A 16,186-nucleotide genomic window follows, 5' to 3' on the forward strand; every position below is an offset into this window, starting at 1 on the left:
GGGGGAAGTCAGGAGTGAGGGTCAGGCAGCTCCCCCCTGTCTGTGAAGCCAGCCTCTCACTAGTAATGCAGGGAGGGAGCTGTCTCAGACTGGTATCAGGGTTAGGGCACTGTGTGCAGGAAGATCACAACACTCCTGGTATTAATAGGGATAGGGCACTGTAAGAGATGACTGTAGTAGATTGAATAAAGATCTGATGTTTCTGCTCTCCTCACACCAAACAAAAACAACACACAAGCAGAGAAGCCCTTCTTACAAAGCTGAGCTAGTGAGTTAAGTAGGAGGAAAAGTAAACATACTGGTGCCAGTGTGGCTACTTAAAAAATACACTTACCAACAATCAATTACATATATTTGAACTGTGTACAGTTCCAGCCAGGACCACCTTTCTAAAATGCACAGTGATTGGCAAATTCAACATGCACTAGCATTTCAGGTGCCTGCTAACAAAAATAATAAACAAACAAGTTCTAGTCACGTGAGTGCTGATCATTACATTACTTTTTTTGTCAAGCTTCCAACTGTTTCCATTTCACATCCCCCCAACCATATTGGTAACATCAATAGATAAGAGCACAGCCAGCCAATAGGAATACATACATACATATTCATTCCTAAGTGACCTTTACTGACCTGGGAAGTGTGAACACTTTGTTTCATTTTCTGTTGGTGTTCGTTAGTTTCCAGTTCCATTTCCCATCCCCCCAACCATCACCTCAGTGGTAACCTTGGTAATATCAATAGATAAGAGGGCAGCCAGCCAATAGGAACACATATTCATTCCTAACTGACCTTCAGTGACCTGGAAAGTGTTTATTTGTATCATTTTCAGTTAGTGCGCACTAACTCGAGTTAGTGCGCACTAACTCCCCGTTAGTGCGCACTAACTCGAGTTAGTGCGCACTAACACGATTTAACGATTTTTAACGATAAATCGTTAGAATTTCTATTGTATCGTGTTCTATAACGATTTAAGACGATATAAACATTATCGGACGATAATTTTAATCGTTGAAAAACGATTCACATCCCTACTGGATAATTCACTCCTAGAGTTGCAGCGTATCCTGGAACTCACCCGAGGCAGGCTTCATTTCATATCCGTTTTTCAGCCAGGTGATGGTGGGAACAGGCATTCCGTTCACTACGCATTCCAGGTGGAGGGTGCTGCTGCTGTTCACCTCCTGCTCTTCAAGCTGCTGCACCACGTACGGAGCTCTCTTCTCTGTGGGCACAGGAAACAAAAGGCACGTTTGTTCCTTTCTCTGGAGACATGGAAGCATTTCACTGGCTAAAATAAATCTGAGATGCTACAAGCAACTCAGCTTGGAGCTCTGGACAAGGGACCCTGTCTGGGCATAGCACCTAATGCAAATCTTTTCAGTGAACTCATGAAGGCCGCCATCTTTTTCATGGCCCTTCTGAACTTCCTGTGTAATCTGATGCATCATTTCCTGTCTGTTTTGATGCCTTCAAGTTCATGTGCTAAATAGAAAGGAAGCAACGAACTAACTACACAGCTGGTTCAAAATAACGGTGAAGGTGGACAAGATCACGTTCACCACAAGGAGAGGACTCAAAAGCTGTGGCATTCTGCTTTTCTCTTCCTTATTCACTTATTCGTTTTAATAATCTGAAAATATGACCTGGTGATTAGTGGGATCACATCCTATTAGTTTGTGTTGTCTGATATTCTAGTCTTCAGGGCACACCTACCCGGTCAGGTTTTCAGGATGTCCACAATGAATATGCATGAGACAGATTTCCAATGAAGGCAGCGCATGTAGATCTCTCTCATGCATATTCATTGTAGATATCCTGAAAACCTGCCTGGGTAGTTGTGCCCCGAGGTATGGGTTGATTGATATCCCGATGGGCAAAAGCCTCCTCTGGCCCTGTTCAAGTTGAGATTCGGTGAATATCTGTCCTGACTGCGCTCAGATAATCACTCAGCTTCAAGCCGGTTCATCTCCGTCTCCGATCCTTTTCTTTAAAGTGTGGACATCCTCAGATCAATTTGAATTTAGGAAAATGTCTGAAAATACCGCACTGACATAACTGAACAGGGCAACTGTGGCAATTTGAGTTGCACGACGAATAGCTTGGGTTCTTTGGAATGAATCTGCAGATCGATTAATAAATTCAAGGCCCCCAGCCTACTTGCTCAGATAGAGATGCAGATTAAATCTGAAAAATATGCAGCTTCTGGTCCTTGCCAGAGTCGAAAATCCTCAAGTTTGTGAACTGTTCCCTTCCCTATTCCAACCCCACCAGGCCTCCCTGATCTTTGGATAGAGAGTCCATTCAAGACATGCCCTTTACACTGCACATCCAAGGTTCATCCTGGCTCACAACAACTCAAAGGGAGACAGGCACCCTGGATGTATTCATGTGGTTAATTAGCATCCATTCAGAGTGCCTGACATCTCTGAAGATATTGTGAGGAAGATGCAGCACAAATTCCTGGAAGCACTCAACATGTTATCAAAATGCTTCAATTCAAGCTAGTCTTCTAGCCCTTAAGCCACTGAGACACATTAAGTATTCAAGATTTTCCAAATAGGTGATAAAGTTCCCTCCACGAGCTACAGTCTCTGAATGAGCAAAAAAAAAAAAAATATATATATATATCTGTTAGCAAGGTATGGATTTCCAGTTCGACTTCCTATGAGAGCCCAGCATCCCAGGGCCTGCTACTGTAAGGCATCACTGAACTCCACAGTCACTCAGGATACCAACACCCTTCCAAGGGTCTAATATAGCTTCAAAATAGCACAGGGGTCACAAAACGCTCAGGAGTTAAGAGCTAAGGGCAGGGGAGCCTTGTGAAGAACGCAGCTCAGAGGCCTCAGGAAACATAAGAGCAATGTCATAGATGATCCAGGGTGTCTGAATGTTATTGTACTATGGATAGCTGTCCTGGATTTTATTCGATTGTAGAGACTTGCGTTTTTATCTGATCGTTACAACCTGTACATGACATCACCACGAAGATGTATCAACCAGCCAAATGACTATTACAAAATCTAGTTTTTTAAGCTTTCCAGATGTATTTTTTTTCTGGCTAGACCAGAACATGGGGGCTGGGACGGCACTTGATCACAAGAGACCCATCACAGAGTTTGAGCCACTGGACTTATTTTGTAATGGGCCCATGATCAGCAAACCCTACCTAGGACAACGACACTGGTGAAGCGATCGGTCACTTCTCTGCGATTATTGCTGCTCTTGGCCTTGCACTTGTACAGGCCAGCGTCAGCCAGAGATACATTTGTGAGGACCAGTGACAAGTACATGGAGTGTCCTTCCTGTTTGCTAACAGTCATGGCAGCGGGAGCCTCTTCCAAGGAAGGGTAGTGCCACGTTAACGCGTCGTAGATGTAGTTCTCAGCTTTGCAAGTGAGGTTGACATCACTCCCGGTGAGCACAAGAATTTCTTCAGTGGTGGATACTCCCGTAGGCATATCTAGAACACAAACACAACAATCACTGTGGTACAATGAACAACACTTGCTTCTGCCTTCACCAGTCATCCCGATGAAGGTCCAGTTTGAAACACTAATTCACGGGAATAAACCATCAGCAGATAACCCTTAGCAATGCCACCTATCTCTTTAGGATGCTCTCCATAATAAATGTGGCACCTTTCATATATATATATATATATATATATATATAGTCTCCAAATTATCTCTGCATTATAAAAATGTTATGGACTCCGGGTCATCACTGCTTCGCATCTGCGCACGTGCAACGTAATGAAATCACCCGGAGCAAGAGGAGGGGCTACAGGCAGTCAGGGAGGGGTGCAGATATTGCAGTGTGAGGTCACTGATTACCACAGGGAGGCCGGCAGCAGAAACGCTAGTGGGGGTGCAGGATGAGAGAAACAGAAATGCCAGCAGAGGCAGAGCTGTTGGGGGGGGGGGGTTATTCCGGACCCCCACCAGTGCAAACAAACAGCAAAAAGAGAGGAGACTCACTGGCAGAAGAGCGAGTGGGGGGTTTCCTGGCCCCACTCACGTAAGAGGAAAAGAGGTGCATGGCAGGGAGCCGAAGGGCTGGATGATGTTCCCAGGCCCCACCAGCTGCACAAAGATGATGTCAGAGCTCGAGGTGGGCGGGAGAGGGAGGAGAGTGCGAGGAGAAGAAAGGGCCAGAGTAGGTGGAGGAGGGTGAAGGGTAGAGCAGTGGGAGGATAAGGAGGGGCAGGGGGCTGCAGTGATTGAGAGGGAGTGGAGCAGGGGGTGAGAGAGGGGAAGACGATGTAGCAATAGCAGATGGAGAGGGGAGGGGAGAGGGACTGGAGGAGCAGTGGGAGAGTGAGGGCGGGGCTGGATGAGTACTGGGTAGGCAGCTAGAAGAGCAGTGGGAAATTGAGGAAGGCGAGGGGTTGTAGGGAGAGGGTTGGAGGAGAAAAGAGTGCACCCCCATCCTCCACTGACCTCCCATGCACCCCCCTCTTCTATCCCCCAACAGCTGCATACCATGTCCTAGCCATGCACCCAGCCCCGCCCATCATGAATAAACATCATCCAGCCCCTCCCCTCACATACACCCCTGGAGATCCCCCCCTACATAAAAACACAGCCCCACGCATACACACAAACCCCACACTCCACCACACTCACACCCCACATAAATACACAGCCCCACGCATACACACAAACCCCACACTCCACCACACTCACACCCCACATAAATACACAGCCCCACGCATACACACAAACCCCACACTCCACCACACTCACACCCCACATAAAAACACAGCCCCACTCATACACACAAACCCCACACTCCACCACACTCACACCCCACATAAAAACACAGCCCCACTCATACACACAAACCCCACACTCCACCACACTCACACCCCACATAAAAACACAGCCCCACGCATACACACAAACCCCACACTCCACCACACTCACACCCCACATAAAACACCAGCCCCACGCATACACACCAACCCCACACTCCACCACCAACGCACACCCCACATAAAACACAGCCCCACGCATACACACAAACCCCACACTCCACCAGACTCACACCCCACATAAAAACACAGCCCCACGCATACACACAAACCCCACACTCCACCACACTCACACCCCACATAAAAACACAGCCCCACTCATACACACAAACCCCACACCCCACCACACCCACCACACCCCACATAAAAACACAGCCCCACGCATACACACAAACCCCACACTCCACCACCACTCACACCCACATAAAAACACAGCCCCACGCATACACACAAACCCCACACTCCACCACACTCACACCCCACATAAAACACAGCCCCACGCATACACACAAACCCCACACTCCACCACACTCACACCCCACATAAAAACACAGCCCCACACATACACACAAACTCCACACTCACACCCCCTATACACCCCCACACAATCTCACACACACGCCTCCCTACACACACTCCACCCCACATGCTCATCCACTTCCCAACATGCACACATACACACACACAAACCTTCAGTTACTCCCTGACACACACCAGTCACTCCCCCCCCCCACACATACTAGGGAGGAGGAGAGGGATAAAAGGGGCAAAGTAGATAGTGTGAGGGGGAAAAATGAACACACACACACACCCCCAGCTTCCTCCACACACATCCCTAACACCACTCACATCAGCCCCATAACTCACACACATCCTATCGTCCCCACACACACACGGGGGGAAGGTGAAGTCTGTGAAGGTTGCAAAGGAAAGAGTCCATCCCCCAACACGCACCCCCTCACTCTCACTTTCCCACAACACTCATATACCCCCCCCCCCATGTGCACACACATCACTCACAGGGAGGTGAGGGAACTGGGGAGTGCAGTGAAGGATAGGGAGAGACTGCACCCGCACGCACACAGTGGCTCCCCACACTTGCACAGGGAGAGGTGAGGAGAGGGGAAACGGGTGAAACATGGGGGGATGGGTTCCACACTCTCCTCTCACCTCCCGATTCACTCACCATTCCCAGACAGGTGGGGAGGTGAAAGGTAGGGGGAGCACGCGGAGAGCGCAAAGGGGAAAATTCACCACCCCCCTCACACTCCCACACCAACCCAAGAACGTATATCACCTGCTCCATCATATAAATGCACCTCACCCATCACCATAAACCCTCCCCTCCTCACCACCACCACCACCGCATACAACCTCTGCAAGCCTTCTGACCTACATCCTTCCCCCCTGAACACTCCCCCCCCCCCCCCCACACACACACAGACACCTACCCCCCCATCCCTCTACCCCTAAGAGAGCAAGTACAGGACACCGATGATGGAGGCATAACACTCGCTTTCTGACACTGCCATGCGATTATCACTTTCTGTTTCTCGAGGGTTCCCTTAACATCCACGCACACGCGGTCAAGGAAGGTGGTGGGGGAGGAGATTTCTCTGGCTCGCTCCCCGCCCTTCCTTTCATTGCAGTCACTCGCCCCTGCCCAGCTTGCATCTTCCACCGGGGCAGGAGCCTGGAATCTAGGGTGGAGGGCCCCCCGGCAGGGGCGGTGAGTGAAGCAAGCAAGGCCGCAGCCCCTGGTGTATTTCAAATGCAGTTACATTTTCCCCAGTATGCACTGCGATTAATTCCGTTTCATCTCAAACTATATTTATGTGCACTTACGTTCCAAAAGGGCTGTGAAATGATATATTAATATTTTCAGAAATACTAAATGAAATTGAAGCACTAATTTCCGTTCCTGAAAAGTAATTGTTACATAGCTGATGGCACCATACCTTGCTCGTAATGAAAGAAACCCAAGCTTTGACAGCAGCTGCGTGAGACGTCTTCTGCTATTCGTGACTGATGTTCATCACCGGTGCACTATTTTACAAACCTTTTTTTTAGCAGGAACATGTGGTTTCATGGTGTAGGGTGAGAGGGACGGCCACAGAAAAATAATTATCTGAAGAACAGAGTAGTTTGAAGAAAAAAAACAACTTTCTGTTTCTTGCTGTTCTGGAGAGCAGGGTCTCTGGCTGGCTCCTGAATCACGTGGCTCACAGCCAGGCTGGTGGAGATGAATCCCGGGTTATGAAAATCATCTGAATCATGTTAGATGAATAAAGGCTGGGCCGCTAAAAAGTCGCAATAATCCCAGCCGGGGGCGTCCGTCCTGGTACTAAAGCAGATTTCAGGCTATGCACAGTCGCTGTGCTTGAGGGATATTTGCAAACACCGGGCCCCCCCAATCCATTCAGACGTGCCTCGTGCACGTTAACTGTGGCTATCCTGAAAACTGGATTCCTTGGATAAGGATCCAAAACTGGGCTGGCAGCTACTGGACTCGACGACTCAGAAAGCATTGGGCCAGCATGAGAGAGATGTGCAGCACTAGAAAGCGGAACTGTGCCCTCTGGGGGCAAAAGATTTTACATTTTAGTTTATAGCTAAAGTGACTTTTCTCTGTAGGTTTAGGGGGTTTTCCTGGTACTGCCACACATCCACGTGCCCTTGTGGGATCACCAGGAAGCTGCCGAAGGACTACATAGCTCCCAATAGGTTCTAAAGGTGGTCAGAGCACCACTGGGGAGCCAGAAAATGTTCACTCAACACTCACCATGCCCTGAATTAGAGAATTAACTCATTTAGAAAATTATTTTCAGCTTCTGAGGGTGTACAGGATCGTATTTTACTGCTATGTGCAAACTAGCCAATATTTTGAGCCAACTGGCTCGATGATTCTGTTTACAACAAGCTAGACGGCTGAAACTGGTCTCGTTTGGAAATCTCTCCATGAGTATACGGCACTGAAATTATGCACAGGCAAAGGTGTCCCGGTATTAAAGAGAGCGTCTAAGTTGTTCCTTTCTGGTATCCTCCCAGTTCCAGGGACCGATGATGGCTTTCAGCTTTTTATGTCAGATTTCCTTTGTCTGCTTGTGCTTCAATGTAGAACCCGGTCTCGCTCATCCGGGACTCACTGTCTGGGCTCCCACAGGCCAGCAGGTCTCACTGCACGACTTGATGAACAAAAGACAGCAGAACGTGCAGCACAGACGAGATGTCCAGTCTCCACGATTTAAGAGGCAAGACAGAGACAACAGCAGAGCCTCGTGGTTTCCATGCTGGATTATCCTTCATAGTTACATAGCCCAATGTTCCAGTTTTCACGTTGCGATGGGACGTGGGAAAAAAGGACAGTGAGAATCAAAGGACATCTGAACAGTATCTGTGATGGGTTCTGGTGGGTATTTTTGATATTGGCATGTTGATATTAGGGTTGTGAATCGTGTGATCAATCGTCTTAACGATCGATTTTGGCTGGGGGGGGAGGGAAATCTGATCGTCATGTTTTGGTTTTTTTTAAAAATCGTAAAAAATCGTAAATCGGGGGAGGGCGGGAAATCCGGCACACCAAAACAACCCTAAAACCCACCCCGGAACCCCCCCCAAAATGTTTTAAATTACCTGGGGTCCAGTGGGGGGTCCCGGCGCGATCTCCCGCGATCTCCTGCTCTCGGGCCATGGCTGCGTTAATAGAAATGGCGCCGGTGGCCCTTTGCCCTTACCATATGACAGAGCAAAGGTAGCGCCGGCGCCATTTTGGTTCCTGTCACCCGACGTCACGAGTGCAGGAGATCGCGCCGTATTGCCAATATTCAAAATGGCGCCGGCACTACCTTTGCCCTCACTATGTCATAGGGTCGAAATTTGCCTTAGGTGGTAGCCTCACTTCTTGAGTTGACCAAACATCAGAGCGGATGAGCAAAAGCTAGCCATGGCAGAGCTTGCTAGAAGGTTGGAGTCTGAATACCAGCCAAAAGGAAAGCTTGAAGTACAGATGTTCTGCAGTTCAGTCTACAACAACCTCGATGATGCCCCTGAGGGTCGTGGCTTTCACTGCATGGAGGGGTGCACACCGAAGTGATGAAGAGCTTCGCATCACCCCCCGAGAGAGTAAGGTAGGTCATGAAGCGAGGCACAGCTGCCAGGACTAGAAAGGAAGTCAAGCTCAGCAGATGCTAAGGGAAGGCCTGAGAAGAAGTCCATTTTCCTGGAGCCATTTGCTGAAGAGAAGGGGCCAATTTCCAATAGCTTGGAGGCTCCCTTTGCAAGGGGGAAAATGGTCAGTTTTCAACATAAGCAAGACACTTCTATCACTGAAACTTAGAAACAGAAGCAAAACTATCAATCCCAATTGAACATATAAAAGCACTGACCAAGGATGATTCTAGACATGACCGCGTGATCGGAAACGTTACATACAAAGCGCTCTGGATTTCCACACGTGCAAGCCCCTCTCGTGCATGCCGAATCATCCATGTCCCAACAGGCTGCCACGGAAGACTTCCTGCTTGGGAACCAATGGTCTGATTGTCTTTCCTGTGCCTAGAATTAGTTGCAAAAGAAACACAGGAAAAGAAGTGCAGGGAAGTTCAGCTCCCTCCATTCTCTGGCATTTTATGCGAACACATCAAACACCCCCTTATTTGAAACTGATTTTCCTTCCTTTGTTCCTTGCATTTCCTGTCTGTCCGGCTTCTAAACCGAACTGCGGATTGTGCTGGGTTTTTTTTTTTTTTTTCTTCCTTCCCGTCTCACGGCAGAAGGCAGCAGCAGGCTAAGAGTGAACCCAGGAAAAAAGCCATGAAACTCGGTCTTGGTGCTTTACTACCGTGAGCTGCATGTGTGCACGACGCCATGGCGGTGATGCGTTTTCTGGCTGTGAGACATAGTTATGCTTCTAGTAACGTAACCGATTTGGTGGTGGATGCGGTCAGCTTTGGGGACTGAGACCCGTGAGAGCAGGCGGGGCCTTGTTGGGGCTGTCGACATACGAAGCGTGGGTGGCTGGAAGTGAGTTATCCTCAAGCTCTGCTGGTGCGGGTGAAGCCCACCCACACCAGCATCATCGGACATTCCTGCTTGTGCTTCCCACATTACTTTTCCCCAAAAGTATCTGCAACATTTAGGCACAATTTCATTGCACATTATAGTCCTGTAAACTGAAATGGTGTTTATTTTTGGCCGTGCACTTTTTCCATATTTTTTTAAATGAGCTCCTACCTTACCAGCCATGTTTGTCTGTTAGAAAGTAATAGTTAGGTGCCTGTAGCCCTTACAACCTGGCTAGGGCATCAAATACAGAAACACAGACTATGACAGCAAATAAGGACCAAAAGGCCCATCCTGTCTGACCAGGTTACTTCCTGCTGAATTTTATTCTCCCCTCCACCCTCTCCCCCACCCACACCCCTACGTCCTTGCAATTATAAGGTAAGGGTGGTCTACATTTGTCCTTGGCAGGAAAGAGGATGCTAAGCAAGACATTCAGATCATGCATTATCAGGTATTTAAACTAGGGGGATGGCCAATGAAATTGCTGTGTCACCCCCAAGCAATACGGGAAAGAGGGAGGAGGAAATACCTGAATGCAAACCGATGTGATATCTCAGATGGAATGTCGGTATATATAGAAAACAATAAATAAATATACAACAAAATCTATCAGCTCCAAAAAGCAGGAAAGGTGACTAGGAAGAGCAGCAAACCAAGGGAGAAAATTTGGAAAGCTCTGACCACAAATGCTCGCAGTTTGGGCAATGAAATCCCAGACCTGCAGGCCCTAATGGTGGAGGCGGACTTGGACATCATTGCTATTATGGAGGCAAGATTCACTGAATCTCATGACTGGGATACGGCCATTCCAGGCTATAACTTATTAAGGAAGGACAGAGAGGACAGGAAAGGGGGAGGAGTAGCACCTTACGTCAGAAACAATATCCAAGCAACTGAAATGCAAAGGACATTGAGTAGGGAAGAAGCTTTATGGGCTAAAGAAAGAAGATGGTGCTTCCATTTATATTGGAGAGGTCTACATGCCTCCAATTTAGATAGAGAGCTGGTCGAAGACATCCGTGAGATAGGAAAGAAGGGAGAAGCGTTGCTCGTTGGAGATTTTAATCTGCCAGATGTAGATTGGAGTGATCCCTCCTGCAGAATCTACAAGAAGCAGAGAAATAGTGGATGACCTGCAAGGGGCTCTGCTCAAACAAATGGTAATGGAACCCACGAGGAAGGGAGGGAGTGATCCTCGATCTGGTGCTCACTAATGGAGATAATGTCTCTAGTGTCTGGACAGGTGGCCACCTGAGCACCAGTGATCATCAGACGGTATGATTTGATATCGCAAATAAGATACAGAGATGTCATAAGACGACCCGAGTTTTGAATTTCAAAAATACAGACTTTGTTAAAATGGGGATTTTCCTGGAGGAAGAGCTAGAAGACTGGGAGAAAATGGGCGAGGTGGAAGGAGCTGTTACAAAGGCAACAAATCTATATGTTAGAAAAGTAAACAAAGTTAGAGAGAAAAAAAAAAAAAAAGAGTACGAACTGGTTCTCGAAGGAGGTGGCTGAAAAAATAAAGGCAAAAAGAACAGTGTTCAAGAAATATAAAGGACACCAAAAAGAGGAACACAGGGAAGAATATCTGGTGAAACTGAGGCAGACGAAGAAAGAAATCAGGAAAGCAAAAGTCAAGTGGAAGAAAGGATTACTAAAGAGGTAAAGCAAGGTGACAAAACAATTTTCAGATATATCAGAGAAAGAAGGAAGGCCGTTTCCCATATATGATCTGAAATGGGGAAGGTCCCATAACGGAGCATATCTGGGAATTGTGGGAGAATTCCATTCACGGAAGGAGGGTCGCCAGTTATCCTGGTGTTCATTGGCATAAGCCCTTAGGAAGGTTTTCAAGATCTGATTGACTTGCTCTGCCTGGCCATTGGCTTGAGGATGGTAGGCCGTACTATAATCCAAAATGATGTTGAATTTCCAGCACAGAAAGCACCAGTATCTTGCAGTAAACTGGGTTCCTCAATCCGAAACAATATGATTGGGCAAGCCATGCAGGCGAAAAATGAGGGTAGTAAACAGCTGAGCCAGTTCAGGTGCTGAGGGAACATCCAGGAGAGGAACAAAATGAACCATTTTAGAGAATCGGTCGATCACAACCCAAATATTGCTGCAGCCGTTAGAGAGGGGAAGGTCCACCACAAAGTCGGTGGACAAATGGGTCCAGGGTTCCTTGGGACTGGCAATAGCTGTTACAGCCCCCAAGGTCATCCCACCAATGGTTTCTGCTGTGCGCATTTAGGTCAAGAGTCCACGTAGGTCCTGACGTCTCTTTGCATCTGGGGCTACGAGTAATGCTGTTGGAGCAAGGTGAGAATCCAGGCCTGTCCAGGGTGACCTGCGACATGGGAGTCATGGGACCATTCCAATTTATTTATTTATTTTATTTATTTATAGATTCTTTTATACCGAGGTACGTATAGCTATACATCACCTCGGTTTACAGTAAAACAATAATTTAGCAACCAGCTTTACATATAACAGTTTGAACCCAGTAAAACATTTAACTGAATAGTCTTTACAAAAAAATGCTAACTTCATTAACTATGAAAACCATAATATATTAAAATTTACGTATTATGCGGGATAAAGTTAACTGACATAGGCAAAACCAAAGATCCATTAAGGTCAAAATGTTGCATGAAAGATATAGGGGGGGAGGGGTATGGTTTAGCAGTATGCAAAGGATTCAAAGAGTGAATGCTTGTTCAAACAGCCATGTTTTAAGGTATTGTTTGAATGTTTTGTGACATGATTCAGTACGCAGGTCCAGCGGCATGTTGTTCCAGATATTGATACCTGCAATGGAGAATGAGCGGTCTCTGGTGGATACGAGTTTGACGTTTTTTTTGAGGATGGACAGCGTGGATGGCCAATGTAACGCCGATATTTAAAAAGGGATCCAGAGGTGATCCAGGAAACTACAGACTGGTGAGCCTGACTTCAGTGCCGGGAAAAATCGTGGAAACTGTTATAAAGAATAAAATCACAAACCATTTAGATAGATGTGGTTTCATGGGACACAACCAGCATGGATTTACCCAAGGGAAGTCTTGCCTCACAAATCTCCTACATTTTTTTGAAGGGGTGAATAAACACGTGGACAAAGGTGAACCGGTAGATGTGGTGTATTTGGATTTTCAGAAGGCATTCGACAAAGTCCCACATGAGAGGCTTCTAAGAAAACTAAAAAGTCATGGGATAGGAGATGATGTCCTTTTGTGGATTGCGAGTTGGTTAAAAGACAGGAAACAGAGTAAGATTAAATGGTCTGTTTTCACAGTGGAAAAATGTAAAAAGTGTAGTGCCTCATAGAGCTGTACTTGGACTGGTGCTTTTTAATATATTTATAAATGATCTGGAAAGGGGTGCAATGAGTGAGGTGATCAAATTAGAGGATGACATAAAATTAAGCAGATTGTGAAGAAATACAGGATGATCTTGTGAGACTAGAAGATTGGGCTTCCAAATGGCAGATGTGGACAAGTGCAAAGTGATGAATATAGGGAAAAATAACCCTTGCTGTAGTTACATAATGTAAGGTTTTACCACCCAGGAAAAAGATCTAGGCGTCATAGTGGACGCCTAGATCAAACAGAATGTTAGGAATTATTAAGAAGGGAATGGAAAATAAAATGGAGGATGTCATAATGCCTCTGTATCGCTCCATGGTGAGACCGCACCTTGAATACTGTGTACAATTCTGGTCACCGCATCTCAAAAAGGATATAGTTGTGATGGAGAAGGTATAGAGAAGGGCGACCAAAATGATAAAGGGAATGGAACAGCTGCCCTCTGAAGAAAGGCTAAAGAAGTTAGGGCTGTTCAGTTTGGAGAAAAGATGACTGAGGGGGGATATGATAGAAGTCTACAAAATCATGAAAGGACTTGAACAAGTTAATGTAAATCGGTTATTTACTCTCTCAAATAATAGAAGGACCAGGGGGCAGTCCATGAAGTTAGCAAGTAGCTCATTTAAAACAAATCGAAGAACATTATTTTTCACTCAGCGCATAGTTAAGCTCTGGAATTCATTGCTGGAGGATGTGGTTTCAGCAGTTAGTGTAACTGGGTTTAAAAAAGGTTTGGATAAGTTCCTAGAGTAAAAATTCATAAACTGCTATTACGGTAATTAATAAGCAATATTAGCTTGTGATTTATCTAATGTTTGGGTATTTGCCAGATACTTGTGACTTAGATTGGCCACTGTTGGAAACAGGATATTGGGCTTGATGGACCTTCGTCTGACTCTGTATGGCATATCTTATGTTCGTGATTTTTTTGACTGGGTGACTAGAGAATTGGATCAAGGAAGAGTGCTTGATGTGATCTACTTGGATTTCAGCAAAGCTTTTGATATGGTCCTGCGAATAAAACGAGAAGCTTGGGACTTTGGCACCAAAGTGGTGGAGTGGACTACAAACTGGTTGACTGACGAGTCAATGTGTAATAGTAAATGGAACCTACATTGAAGAGAGAATGGTGTTAAGTGGAGTGCCACAGGGATTTCTTTGGGACCGGTTCTGTTCAATATCTTTTTGAGTGACAATGCGGAAGGAATAGTAGGTAAAGTTGGTCTATTTAAAGATGATACTAAGATATGCAACACAGTGGAGTAGAGAGAATAAAACATGATTTAAGGAAGCTTGCACAGTGGTCAAAGATATGGCAGCTGGGATTCAATGCCAAGAAGTGCAGAGTCATGGATCTGAGGTTCAGCAATCCAAAAGAGCTGTATGTGTTGGGGAGTGAAAGTCTAATGTGCATGGACTGGGAGAGAGACCTTGGGGTGATAGTTTCTGGTGATCTGAACATGGTAAAACAAATTTTACCATCTTCTATGCAGCCCAGCATTCTTCTGGCTTTCCAGAAGAATGCTGCTGCATAGAGAGAAGAATAACCAGTAAGAACAAGGAGGTGATTCTGCCCATGTGCAGGTCCTTGATGAGGCCTCACCTGAAGTACTGGGTTCAATTCTGGAGCCCTTAGGATAGAGACAAGATGGAGGCAGTCCAGAGAAGTGCGATCAAAATAGTGTGGAGTCTGTTTTGGAAGACCTATGAGAAGAGGCTGAAGGATCTAAATATGTACACCCTGGAAGAGAGGAATTGTAGGGGTGATATGATACAGACCTTCAGATACGGAAAGGTTTTAATGATGCACGAATGTCAAACCTTTTCCATTGGAAAGCAAACAGTAGAACTAGGGGTCATGAAATGAAACTCCAGGAGAGACGATTTGGAACCAACATCAGGAAATATTTCTTCACAGAGAGGGTGGTGGGTGCCTGGAATTCCCTGTCAGAAGAGGTGGTAGAGATAAAAACCGTAAACAAATTCAAAAAGGCATGGGATAAACACTATGGATTCCTAAAGGCTGGAGGTGGAATGAAGAAAAGAGGGCATGAGGAATAGCAACTTCTACCCCTAACAGAAGGCATGGGAATTACTACCCTTAACCAATTAGTTTACATGATTTTGACGCAACTGAAACATCGCTCTCTCTGCTTCGACGGCGGGAGGTGAGGTTGGGTCAGGAAGGGGATTGGATTCAGACGACCGCCAATGCTGGGCCCTTACATTTATGGTCCAGGGTACCGATAACACAGACATTAGGGAAAAAGCACAGGACTGCTTCAACGGCCAAGTCCAAAAGCAAAGCACGTTCAACAGCATTGTTGCTCGCAGTAATTTTGTGATGGGTTTGACAGTTGCTTGGTTTTGATTGTAAATATTACTACCCTTAACATAAAGCTTGGGATTAACTGCATACAGCGGCAGTTACTATTCCTAACAGAAACATGGAGGCGGTGTGCATGGAGCAGCAGTTACTACCATAAGAAACTTGCTGGGCAGACTGGATGGACCAGTTGGTCTTTTTCTGCCATCATTACTAAGTTACTGTGTACTTAGGGATCCTCTAATTGTGAAGGATTGTTAGAGCTCTAATGACAATAATTTAAATGTTCTTATTGGCATTGTGTACCTATTCCAAGGGATGTAGAGTGAATCCTCTTCAAACAAACAGAAGGGGTTGGGATGCCAAGTTTATTTATTTAAAAAAAATATGTAGCCCGCTGTAGACAGTTTTGCTTTGTAGGGACGGCAAATAACCCACAAGAATTATCTAGGAGATAAGACCAGGTCTGGAAGTTTCTGTGTTGTTTTAGAATCCAATGCTGTTGTATGTGATATTTTTGGTGTTTGTTTCTTGATACTGTTTATGTATCTTCTATTGTAAATCGCCTAGGCCACAATTTTGTTGTGTTAAGCGATTAATAAATTT

General features: G+C 46.1%; 1 protein-coding gene across 1 annotated transcript in view; it reads right to left on the reverse strand.

Moving 5' to 3' along the window:
• LOC115094728 (vascular endothelial growth factor receptor kdr-like) overlaps positions 1-16,186 on the reverse strand; it is a 311,596-nt gene that overhangs the window by 83,445 nt on the left and 211,965 nt on the right. Inside the window, exons 14-15 of the mRNA XM_029607986.1 lie at positions 3,173-3,466; positions 1,079-1,225 (exon numbers count right to left, since the gene is read on the reverse strand). Coding sequence (XP_029463846.1) covers positions 1,079-1,225; positions 3,173-3,466 — 441 coding nt within the window. The remainder of the gene's footprint in view (positions 1-1,078; positions 1,226-3,172; positions 3,467-16,186) is intronic.

The sequence above is a fragment of the Rhinatrema bivittatum genome, chromosome 6 (genome assembly GCF_901001135.1).
Source record: "Rhinatrema bivittatum chromosome 6, aRhiBiv1.1, whole genome shotgun sequence".
NCBI lineage: Eukaryota > Metazoa > Chordata > Amphibia > Gymnophiona > Rhinatrematidae > Rhinatrema > Rhinatrema bivittatum.